Source organism: Salminus brasiliensis, chromosome 16, assembly GCF_030463535.1.
Source record: "Salminus brasiliensis chromosome 16, fSalBra1.hap2, whole genome shotgun sequence".
Classification (NCBI taxonomy): Eukaryota; Metazoa; Chordata; class Actinopteri; order Characiformes; family Bryconidae; genus Salminus; species Salminus brasiliensis.
In genome coordinates, this window is record NC_132893.1 from 24,637,622 (window position 1) to 24,650,832 (window position 13,211).

At 42.1% G+C, this 13,211-nt stretch overlaps 1 protein-coding gene across 1 annotated transcript in view; it reads left to right on the forward strand.

The window, feature by feature from the left end:
- gbe1a (glucan (1,4-alpha-), branching enzyme 1a) overlaps window positions 1–13,211 on the forward strand; it is a 186,065-nt gene that overhangs the window by 20,914 nt on the left and 151,940 nt on the right. Inside the window, exon 2 of the mRNA XM_072658195.1 lies at window positions 6,652–6,821. Coding sequence (XP_072514296.1) covers window positions 6,652–6,821 — 170 coding nt within the window. The remainder of the gene's footprint in view (window positions 1–6,651; window positions 6,822–13,211) is intronic.

The window sequence follows — 13,211 nt, forward strand, 5'->3', positions numbered from 1 at the left end:
GGTCGCATTCTCCCTGCTAAAGCCCAGTTCTGCTGACTCAGAGCTTTGTGAAAAGACTTCTGGATCTTGTGAGGGTTTTTTTCTTTCTTTCTTTTTTTTAGAAAGCACTTCATGCTCTGCAGTAACCCCCTCGTTTTGATTGACTGTTTTCTTCTTTTGTGTTTGGGGTTGTTTCCTGTTATTCTCCGACAGGCTGACACAAGTTTTTCTCCTTAACGTTAATATGAGAAGACACGTGTGGATGTGCAAATTGTCACATGGATAAATTGGATGAGCTGTCTGTTAGGGGATACTTGTTATGTTGGTGTTGTGTTATATTCTCTCTCTCTCTCTCTCTCTCTGTCTCTCTCCCCATCATGCGCTTTCTCTTTCGCTCTTGCTCTCTCTCCGTGTCATTGGCACATCTTTTGATTAAGAACAGCGTTTTTGAGAGGGCACTTGACGGCGCCCATCTCGCCCTGTTGTTCAGGCTTTAATGAGCTCTTTAAGCTCTCAGCCGAGCCCCAATGAGCTGCTCCCTTCAGTAATTACTCTTATCACTGGCATAGACACACTCACACACACACACATGCACAGAGAGTCAGCGAGAGCTCGGTGTTTATATTCACTGCCTAGCACAGCAGGTGGGTGTGCTGTACATTTCTATATGCACTAAAACAAAGACAGTGGTATATGCTCATTTCATACGCCACTCTTTTAGACCCATTATCTGGCCTGCGCAAATGAGATGAATGGGCTTGGCAGCAACGGCAGGCTCCAAGCTTTGTGAAAGGCAACATCTGAATTGGCGTGAAAGAGTGTCAATTTACTGTTGCGTTAAGACAAAGGAGGGAAAGAGAACACAAACGGGATGGGTAGAGAGCGAGTCAGGGAGTGTGTGGGTGAACAAGAGAGAGAGAGAGAGAGCGAGAGAGGGGAAAGGCAAACTCACTGATAGACCGAATAGTGTTCCATGTTTTCTTCACCCATTAAGAAGAAAACTTGTTGCACTCTGTGGCATTGTGAGCAAGTTCTGGCAGGTAAAGCAGTGCCTTGATCAACACTATATGTCCAAATGTTTGTGGACACACAAACATGGACACAGCTTGTCAAGTAATAATACACAAATTCCAGGCACTGAGCTGTGAAGCAGTGGAACTGTGTGCTCTGGAATGATGGTGTCCCCTCCTATACCTTTAGTTTGCGATGAGCTGGGGAGTTGAGCTCACTAACACTTGCTTGTCGCTGAATGCTGTCAAATCCTCACATCAATGTAGTAGAAATGTAGTAGCAAAATGTAGTAGAAAGCCTTCTTTCCTGGACAGTAGAGACTCCAACCAAAGCAGGAGAAACTCATTTTTAATAACCCTGATTTGAGACGAAACAATGAATTAGCAGGTGTTCCAATACTTTTGTCCATATAGTGCATCTTAAACAAAATGAATTGCAGGACTGCTGAATTACTGTTGAACTACAAAACTACAGATGTTTGCTTTAAACAGCTGAAGTGCCGTTGAGAACATGGACGTCCTTAGCTGGATGGTGTTATTTGTCATCAGCTTGGCTTTGATATGTTTGTTAATGTACTGTAGATTTAGTCAGCCAAAATAATACTGCTTTGTGTCAATATTTGAACTTCCCTTTTTTCTCACTCTGTTTGCCCTCTCTACCGCTTTCTTCGTTGTTGTCTTTCTTACTTTTGCTCTCTTTGCCTTGCAAATACACTAGCTGTTTTAATTAATTACTTGTACATATTTTACAATTCCTGTCCAATATTTCATACATATTTTACAGTTTAGAAGGAGCTCTGTCCAATAGGAGGCTCTGATTTGCCTCGTTTTTTATTTCTTTTTCTTTTATCACTCTCTGCCTCACTTGTATTATAGCGATTATACCACAGTTCCATTATCGCCGTTTATTGTTAGATTTTAAGATAAAGGGAGCAGATGATTCTGCAAAGTAAGAATTCCATTCTATCAGTCACCCATCAGCTACAACATCAAGCAACAAGATCTCCTTACATTCGTACATATACCACTAAAGTGCACCCCAAGAAATCTGTAACATTTGCATAAATATTTTCATACATATTTTAAGATTCACTAGGAGCCCCTGTTGGATATTTTCTAAATATTTTATGACTCAGAAAGACGCACTGTTTTGCCAAATACACACAGGCAAGCCTGTCATGTACTCGAAGAAGAGTTGAGAAAACAGCTGCACCACAGCAGTCTGATTTTATCTGTTATCACCTGGAATCAGTGGATGGAAACTCCTGTAGAAACTGTAAGAATTTAACATTTTTCAGTGGTTATGGTTACGGTTAGGGTTCGGGACAGGGCTGCGCTGTCTGGTTCTCCCTCTTTTCTCTCTTTAATTCTCTCGCTTGGTCTTTACCTCTCTCCAATGTTCACATTTTTGTCTTCCTCTCTCTCTTTCTGTCTCACAAACACACTGATTCTCTTTCACTCACAACACAACTTATATGTGTTTTCCTTACCTCTATTTATTCTTACAACCTTATTGTTCTCTCTCTCTCTTTGTCTCCCACTTCTCTCCTCGGTTGGGACAGAAAATGCAGAGTTTCACTTGCATGAAGGTGTCTCAGGCACAGCTTCTGTATGGAGTTCACTCTATATTTGGTGGTCTGAGTTCTTTAGTGCTGGCTCCTGCCCCAAAGGCTGCTGGCGGGTCCTGTATAAGCCTCTGACTGATAAACGGACAGCTGACCTCCAGTGGAGGATTGTGCATAGAGCAATATGTTCAGACATCAGGTGTACCTTGATCCAAAGAGGGTTTGCTCTTTTTTCGGAGTTCCTTTTCCACCTGTTTGTGCGATTCGCTTGGATTGTGCTTGGCTGTATTTTCTGCCTGTTAACTGAAAGGTTTCAGTTGTTGGGGGAGGCTTTCTCCTTTCAGCTGTTTCTATTTGGGCTGAAATTCACTGTAAAGAAAAGATATTTTAAACAGATTTTTTTTTTTATCAGGTACGGTAAAGCTGGCCATATGAATGATGAGAAAGAATCAGATGTCGGGTCAGTAGATGTGGTGGCCATGCTCCTGGGTTAGGTGGCTGTACAGCTGAGGATGGAGCATGCATGCTACAAGCTGGTGGCCAGAATTCATGAGTATTTGAAGATGAATTAGGCAATTAGTGGTTGACTTGCTGATTGTCTGTGCTGATCCTGTTTCTCCCTTTGCTCTAATGTGTATGTGAGACCTTGAGTGGCCACTTTGGTATGGTTGCATTCTTTAAATTGTCCCATTAAACAGGATGTAAAGTCCCTGTCTACTCATTTTCATGATTCTCTTCAATTATCTATAGAATGACGTTGGTCTTTTCTTCTGAGAGATTTTTCAAATTATTTTTCAGTAGTTTTCCTCAACTGGATTATTTAGCCGGGCAGGACTAAATTGGCTGACGTCAGATTCACCAATAAATCAATCAGAGTTAGTCATCCACCACGATTCCACTATACAATGCCACTAGTTCATCTAACCTGCTTCCCCCAGCACTCTATTCAGCGTAAGTTTGCTGGTCTTGCCAACCACGTGCTTGCTTGTTTAAGCTCTGTGTGTAACTCCATGTGAGAGTTTAAGCTCTGTGTACTTCTGGAAATGTAACCATCTCCTCAGGATAACCTTTCTGCCTCTTCTTTTTTTATTATTATTATTATTTTTTTTTTGGTGAAGCCCCAAGCACCAAGAAGACTGGAGTTATTATCTAGCTTCTGACTGGAATTCTTAATTCCATCTTAGATGGTACAAAACGTGGCGCTGCATTAAGGTGGAATTACAGTCAAATCCAGTGAATCGAAGTCATCGTGGGAGGATTGGGGGGTTTCTGAGAACTGACATGCTTTCGCAGTTGTGCAGTGGGCTGCAGCTCGCTTTGAGCATTTTAGAGCATTTAACTACTATGAAACATACATATATATATATATATATATATATATATATATATATATATATATATATATATATATATATATATATATATTGGTTAATGCTCTGTGGCATATATTTAATTTTTAGATATTTGAAGCCAGTTCACTCCCCACCTCACCTCTCTCTCTCTCTCTCTCTCTCTCTCTCTCTCTCTCTCTCTGTCTCTCTCACACACACAACTCACTTTCTTTCTCACTTCTTTCTTCTTTCTCATTGTTTCTTTCTTCTCATTTCTCATTCTCTCTCTCTCTCTCTTTCTCTGTCTCTCTCTCATATACACCCTAATTATCTGTACCTCCATCACTCTTCTCCCCTTACAGTTGCTATCTCTCTGTCTTTCTGTCTCTCACTCTCTCACACATACAAACACACTCAGCTTCTCTCTCACTCACCCTTTCCCTCTTTCTGTCTTCACCATTGCTTCTGTCCAGTTTACCCTATGTGTCATTGTCTCTCACTCTCCCTTTTGCTTTTTCTGTCTTTCTCCTTGTGTTTTCAATCTCTCTCGCTCTGGATTGTGTGTGTGTGTGGGCGTGGTGTGCTAATACTACAATCAGAGCGTGAAGCCTCTAGTGTTAGTGCAGAGGGAGCGCATGACAGAATGGGTTCTGATATTAGTCCATTACAGACAGACACTTCAATTAGCCGCACGCAGGAGGAGACGTGGCGCTGCTCATTTTTCAGCTGAACGAGCAACAAGATGAAGAAACCGTGTTTCACAGCAAAGATACTCCGCGAATGTCATGCCACGAGTGAGATTTCATTAGGAATGTTCTTTCACCATCCTCCGGCTACGAAATATGACCCCCAATGTTTCAAATGTAGGCTAATAGACATTCACAGCAGAAAAGCGCTAAGTGAACGACGTGCTTAATTAATTCCGCTTTTCTGATGAAGGCTGACAATGAAAATGCGCTTCCTTTTCTGCCCACCCTGAAGCCAGACGCCAAGCGAAGTCCCACATCATCATTTTGCTTGACATTGTCAGCACAAAACCTCCTCACTCTTTTTAGCATTTCTGAGGTGGGCTGCTGCCAAATGTGCTTCAAACCTGTTTGCTTTTCTTACAATGTAAGCTGAGAGGTGTCTGGCTGTGGGAGGGTGCTGACTTTAGCCTTATAAATCATTGTGATGTGGCCTGGCTACTGTCTTTAAACGCTAAGGTAAACTGCAGTTAGGTTTAAGCCACGTTACTAGACTTACTGCTGGACAGATCTATCCAGAACTATCCTCCACCCACTAATGTGCTCTCTCACAGGTGCCAAAGATCCCGACTCTGGGGGTTATTGGGTTGCTGCCCACCCTCCACCAAAACTAAAGCGTGCAGTCCCGGCACCAAACAGGAGAAAAACTAGCACTGTGACACTGCTAGAACAGTCTGGAAAAAGTGGCCATCATGAAAATGTATTACAGACATTACAGACATTCTCTAGGGCAGTGATGGCTCAGCGGTTAGAGCACCGGGCTATTGATAACAGGGTTGTGGGTTCGATTCCTGGGCTCAGCTGCCACTGTTGGGCCCTTGAGCAAGGCCCTTTACCCTCTCTGCTCCCCGGGCGCTGGAGTTGGCTGCCCACCGCCTTGGGGTCTGTGTACTCACTGGCCCTAGTTCACTAGTGTGTGTGTTCACCACCACAGATGGGTTAAATGCAGAGGACACATTTTGCTGTACAGTGTACACTGTACAGTTACAAATACGTGCACCTTTACTTTACCTTAAAAGCATGCCTCATACTCTCAGAACCCTACACACACTCAATGGGAAAACCACCAAGTCTCAAATCTCCTGCAAAATGAAACTTTACATTCAAAACGATGTAATTTCTTCTGAAAAGGGTATTTTGATGACAGACAGATGACAGGGTATATCAGATGACACAGACAGCCCTTCATATGAATAGACATTTGCAAGAACCAGTTGAACACTGATGTGATCAATGTAGAACACAGCTATGATGAATGGAAAACACTTCTCCATTCATCATAATGACTTTTGGCCTTTTTCTCATTCAGTGTTACACTTACTACAGACAGTACATTGGTGTGCTGTAAAATATTTTAGAATATTGGTTTTATACCCAGAACACACAAATACATAGTAACAAATATATATTATATTTCCCACAAAAACAATGTACACGGTGTACATCCCAACCAACACAAAGTTGCACATACAGTGGTCTACATACAAAATAACAGAATAATTTACTGTATACAGTTACAGTAAAAAAACAAGCAAACAAAAACAATGATGCATCCTCTCGTCTGTATCAAAAGTCTTCTATGTGGAAAGGGGGCTAAAACGCAGAGGAAAAAAGCTATGTTTTTAAATCCATGCAGATACGTGTGGGCGGGGCCTTAGCTAGCTAAAGCAAGTACATTTTCTAAATAGCTTATCAGCCAGTCTTTCCAGTTCATGTTATTCATAGATGGTAATGTTTAACACATCTGTGGAATCAAAATCAGATGTGCGGCACATAGCCGAAGTCTTCGCTTTCCAGAAAGTTTTGGGCTCTGCATTCTCTGAAATGAAAGGAGCTGTCTGGAGTTCTGCTGCTGTAGCAGAGCATACACTATAAAGTAACTTTTTCCTGAAGCCCCCCTCGTTCCCCTCCCCTCCCCTCCCCACCATTGCTGTGTGGAATACGGGCAGGAAGAGAGCTGAACTACACGCCTTTCTTTCTTTGTTTCACACATTCTTTCTCTCTCTCTACTTCTCTCTAGGTACAGGCTGTTTGAAGAGCGCCTTGCTCGGTTGGAGGAGGCTGAGGGGGGCTTTGATCAGTTCACACGGAGCTACCAGTCGTATGGAGTGCACAGGCGGTGTGACGGTAGCCTTCTCTTTAGGGAGTGGGCTCCTGGCGCCCAAGCTCTCTACCTGACTGGGGATTTTAGTAAGTACCCACAGTGTGTGGAGATTGGTCCATAACCCAGCAATGGTATTATGGTGGTCATTTCTCTTGATAGTGTTCAGTAACTGTAAACCTAAAATGTGTACATATTTGATATGTGTTTCTGATAAAATGGCCAATGATGTTGGGTATGAGCCAGGTAAACCAAATAAACTGCCAACTCAGCGTATGGCCAAAATTGCCCAGTTACTCTTTCTAATTTAGGGAATCATTACTTTCACAGGTACTCCATTCCATATGCACACTATATAGACAAAAGTATTGGGACACCTGCTCATTCATTGTTTCTTTCGAAATCAATTGGATTAAAAAAGAGTTGATCCTGCTTTTGTAGGAGTAACTGCCTCTACTGTCCAGGGAAGGCTTTCTACTAGATTTTGGAGCGTTCCTGTGAGGACTTAATTGCATTCAGTAACAAGAGCATTAGTGAGATCAGGATGTTGGATGATAAACACCCCAGCAAATCCCGAACTCCCCAGCTCGATCTTACAAGTACTGGACCATGATTCCAAAGAACCCAGATCCTCTGCTCCACAGCTCAATGTCGGGGGGGCTTGTACCCCTCTAGCCCACGTCTGGCATTAGGCATGGTGCCAGTAGGTTTATATTCATCTGCTCTTCTCTACAGTTTGCACATCTGTGTCAGCAATGGGTGCAACTTAAATGAGCTAAATACATTAACTGAAGGGGTGTCCACAAACATTTGGACATATAGTCTAGCTGTGTAATCTCCATACAACAGCACTCTCAGTATGAGCATTGAATGGACATGCCTCCCCATTACTGGACTGTGGAATTGTGGAGTGTCTGGAGTGATTAAACATCTTTGAAGATCTTTGGGATAAGTTGGAGTGTTTGTTGTGATTGAATCATCCAACATCAGTCTATGACCTCACTGTTGCTGTTGAGGCTAAATGCAATCAAATCCCCATGAATATTTCAATGTCTAGTGTAATGCCTTCCAGAAGAGTCTTCCAGAAAAGAGAATATAGGGAAAGAAAATAGGGAAGCAACTTGCTGTAAATACTTTTTGATTTCAGAAGAATTGTTGGGTCAACTAGATGTCTGGATACTTTTGCACATGTAGCATACATCATCTCTCTCTTGTTTGGAAATCTGTGAATAATAGTGCATACCATTTATTGTTGCCAAGGAAACTGCCTCTCGTTTTAGGCTGCTAACCTTTATAATGTGTTCTGCATCTGCTGGTGAGAGAAGGCTGCGGGTTTGATTTATTGAGTCTTAATGATGCACAGTCCCATGTGTGCCATATTCAGATTGATCATGTCCAGGGTCTGGTGTGTTCCTGCCTCATGGAGAGGGGGAACGAGGGAGGATAAAGCGTAGTAGATGACTTTAGTACACATCATGTGTGTAAAACAGTCAAGACAAGTCAATGTATTTACCTACATTTAGGAAGCATTAGGTAGATTCCATGGTGTTGCTCCCTGGTTGCTGTGATGTTGCCAAGGTGTTGCTAGGTGGTTGCTGTGGTATTCCAAGTAGTTGCTATAGTGTTGCCAAGTAGTTGCTAGGTGGTTGCTAATATGTTATCCCAAGTGGTTGCTATGGTGTTTCTAGGTGGTAGCTACATGGTTGCTATGATGTCTGAGGTGGTTGCTATGCTGTTGCTAAGTGGTTTCTAATTGTTTGCTATGGTGTTGCTAGGTGATAGCTAAGTGGTGGCTATGATACCTGAGGTGGTTGATATGCTGTCACTAAGTGATTCTAGATTGCTGCTATAATTTCCCAGGTAGTTACTATGGTGTTGCTAATAGGATGCTGGATGGGTGGTACAGTGTGGGAAGGAGACTGCTATAGCACTTTAGGCAGTTGCCATGATTAGTGGTTGTTAGGGTGTTGCTAGGTGGTTGCTAGGTAGTTGATATGGTTTTTCAGATGGTTACTCAGATGTTGCCAAGTGGTTGCTGTGGTAACCTATGTCAGTGTTTTTCAATTCACCTGTCATTGGTATTAATGTTATGGCTCATGTTTTTTATGGAACCAAAATGGCTTAGAACTCTTTGAAGACCTTTTGCTTTTAAGAGTGTATGTAGAACCTGCAGAATGTCCCTCTAAACATTGGGGCTTGGAGTGTGCTTCAAGAATGTACTGTTTTGCAGGGCTCACCTTTAGACAGTAGGTTTTATAGGAATAATTTAGCTTCAAATAGTCTTCAGTGAGTGCCATCTCCAGTGATTCAAAGTCTGACATTTGGAACTCTCAAAAAACATTTATGGAGGCACAGACAAGACATGACACAGTTGACTAACACTTTATTGCCAACAACTCTAATTTCTTGGGCTTTCTCAGCTTCAGCTTTGGACAGATAGTAGAGTCATCTAATAGAAACTACATTATCCATTTCCAGAAGGAAACACAGGAAGTTTGTGCAGCTATTGTGGCTCTTGCTGGTTGTTTTTATATCCCAGAGGATGGGTATGTTGTGCTGTGTTATAGCTGTTGGATGCTCTGCTATTGCTAGGTGGTTTCTAAGGTTGCTTTGGTACAGGTCTGTGGTAAAATATGGGGTGCCAAAACCTTTGCCCAAAGGGTGGTTGGTCCAAACTCAGCTCTAATATTCATATGTCTGCAAGCTTTTAGCGAAAATGTAGGGTGCCAGAACCTTTACCAAAAAAATTGTTTGTCCAAAAGCTCATCCATCATGTTTAGCTAAAGAAACCATGTACAAACCTAATAATAACAATTCTTAAAATAACTCAAGAAGATCAAGAAGAGCACATTCCTGATATTGTAGGAATGTATCACATATAATTACCTTGGAAATGTAATAAATTCCAAAACATGTAATAACTTATGTTAACCCATGATATGCTATCCCAGGTGGTTGCTATGGTGTTGCTAGGTGGTAGCCAAGTGGTTGTTAGGTGGTTGGTGTGGTATCCCAAGTAGTTGCTATGGTGTTGTTTATGGTGTTGCGTGTTGTTGCTATGTTATCCCAGATGTTGCTAGATGGTTGCTGTAGTGTTCCATGTAGTTACTATGGTGTTGCTAATAGGATGCTGGATGGGTGGTACAGTGTGGCAAGGAGACTGTTATGGCAGTTCAGGCAGTTGCCATGATTAGTGGTTGTTAGGGTGTTGCTAGGCAGTTGCTATGGTTTTCCAGATGGTTGCACATAAATCTAATAACTGCTTAAATTATTGGCAAAAATTCTATTACAGTCAACACCCTGTATTACATTTTCATAAATTACTTTGATTCACAATACAGACTTTGGAGGGGAGTGGGTCTGGGGTGCCAGACTTCACTGTTGTGAAACACTGATGAATGACTGATGGCCACTGATGGCAGTGCCTGATGACCCCTGTGAAGAGCTTGCAGTGTAATGGGTGATTAGAGTATAGGTGCGAGGAATGGGCTGGGCCATGAGTCTAACCCCAATTGTTAGGCGCAGGATGTTGATCATCTTCCTGTATTATTTCACACACACTACAGGTGTATAGGATAGTCGTCTGAATAGGTGAGAAAGAAGGTCGACATCAAAGTGTTTAATATTTTGATAAAAATAGACTTTTTTTATTGTGGCAGAATGTTTGCAAATCAAAGAGGTTGTGATGTTTTATCTCAGCATGGGGTCTTTGAGGAGAGGTGTCGATGGCTTTCACAGTAGAAGATTCTCACCCATCTGCTTTCACCTGCCATTGCTCGCTATCAGCTAAACAGAAATGTCATAGTCTGATAACAGTTATATTCATAAAAAATATTGCATTTGATTATGTATATCTAAATCACTTTCCATTATGTGGCTAGTCTGGGGGCTTTGTAAACGAGCTACAACTGTCAGGCCCTCGTTATCACAGTCTCCCCCGGGGTGATCCCCGGGTCGCCACCCACAGGCCCATATAAGGACTTCTGCCTTTTGCGTTTGTGTTCATTTTGTGTTCATGTGTTGCACCTGGGACCGGGAGCATTTAAGGAACCTCGCTCTAGCCTGTAGTTGCCGTGGATTGAACCTTTAGGTGTTTGTGGCGTGGTCCTATAAGCTGGCTAGCATCTTGTTGTTGTCAAGCTATCTTCAAGTCTGGTTTATTACGTCGCATCCAGTTCATGCTCCCCTGCGGCTTTAGCTCACCAGGCAGTTCCACAGCGCACTCAGGTTAGGCTTGCCCAGTTATCTCGTTCAGGTAGCCGGTTTTCCAGTTATCCCTGGATTCATGTAGAGTGTTGCTCTAGTACTCAGTTCTAGTTTCCCCCTAGTTTTGCCCAAGCTCGGCTTGTGGCTGTTTTGAGTTCTCACGTTGGTTATCCCTTGCTAGGCTTGCAGTTTATATTTTCTAGTTATTCCCCTGTATCCCAAGCTAGGCTCATCCCCTTCCCTCGTTCTTATTCTAGCATATCACGGCTCATTCCACTTCGCTCCCTGCTCCTCCTCCTGTCACATTTTGTTTGAGTTCCAGTTTTCTCCCTTAGGTGGCTGCACCTTGTTTGTTCCGTATCTTGTGTTGTTCTCCCTTTGTCCTCCCTGTGTTTAAATAAATCTTGCTTAGATCCATCTCTGTAAGTGTTGCTGTACACTTCATGACAACAACAACATCTACACATCCCTCTTATAAAATAATTCTTTACACTAGGGATGTCATCAGAACCGATACTTCGGGGCTAAGTGTATAGCATAATTCTAAAAACATGAATATAGGAATAGGAATGCTATTCCACCATAAAGTTGCTGTTTTTGAATAGAAGATAACTCTTTATTAACTAAATGCATCCAACCAACCTGTGGATTTCTTTTCTTCAAATAAAAGTTCCTGTTGAAATTGAATTGGTTATTTTTTGCCATGGTATTGACATTGGTTTTAGGAATTTCAAAATGTCTGTGGCATTGTATTATTGTGACTTCCCTACTCTAAACAACCATCCTTAAACAAGCTTTTTAGGGATAAAGGTAGCTGTTCTATAGCAGTGGGTCTCAGCACTGGTGCACCAGTACCCCCTGCGCTGCCCTGCACATCTCCAATGCTCCCAGCATTCCCAGTGTTTGGTATTCCCAGTGTTCTGTGGCATCACTTAAGAACACTTTGTGCAACTTTACTTTGAGTATGGTTGCTGAATGTCCTTGAACTTATCCCTGGCTACTTTTGCCTTTTCGTGCACGTGAGGTATCAGTTACAGTACAGGATTTAAACACAGGAGCATGTGGATGTTTAGTGTATGTAGGCATGTGGGTGGATACTAGGCACAGAGCACCATTATGCAGAGCAGCTTTGATCTGATGACGTTCATAGGCTTCAGGTTTCACCTTCCAGCAGCCCTGCAGAGCTGCCATAGAGAGAGAGAGAGGGGGAGAGGGAGGTAAAGGCGAGATGGATAAAAAAAAAAAAGCATTGATACTTCAGTCTCCTGTTCTCACCTTGAGCCTCTTTCCAAACAATATACAACATAAAGTCTGCTCTGGGGGAATCCTGCTAGCCTTTCGTTTGAATCCTCTGTTTTGTTTTTTTTTTTAGCGTTTTAATATTTCATTGTTCCCCTCTCGCTGTGAGTGTTTCTGTTTCTCTCCTTGTGTTTACCCTGTTTACATGATACCCGTTGATATCTGTTGCTCCAGGTGTCATACAAGGAATGAATTACAATGAAGGCACAGCACTCTCGGACAAGCAAGAGCAGTGCTCAGGGACAGCTCTTCAAGACCAGGGGCAAGCAAGTGCACATGGGACTTTTGATCCCTGTGACATATATGCGTCATATCAGTGGAATATGATCTAAAAGAATGTATTCCTTTTTATTAGAGTAGCATTTTTTATTTAACATGTAGTTTATATTTGAACTACCTTGTATGTAGTTTAATATTCCAGGTCAATTTAACCACCTATTCAAATCCCAGCACCTAAAATTACATGGTTTTACCATGACAAGGTAGCAAGTCCCTTTATGTCCTTCAACAGCTGAAGCTTTAGCATTTGCCAAAATAAAAAAAGGGTCCTTCAAGGGTTTTCTCTAGTTAAAGCAATTCTGCGATATAGACCATGACAACCCAAAGCACCAACTGAATGTTTATGCTGCTCTTTACCCGCTAAAATACACTGTATGGACAAAAGTATTGGGACACCCACTCATTCATTGTTATTTTTTTCTGAAATCAAGGGGATTAAAATAAGTCTGTCTTCCTTTTGTTGGCAAAATTGTCACTACTGTCCAGGAATGATTTTTTACTAAACTTTGGAGCATTGCTGTAAGGATTTGATTGCATTTAGTGACAAGAGCGCTCAGGATCAGAGATCAGAATGTTAGATGATCACCACCCCACCCCACTTCATCCCCGGCTCATCCAAAAAGTATTGGATCAAGAGAACACAGTTCCACTGCTCCACAGCTTAATGTTTGAAGAAAATCTCTCTTGCTGGTGGT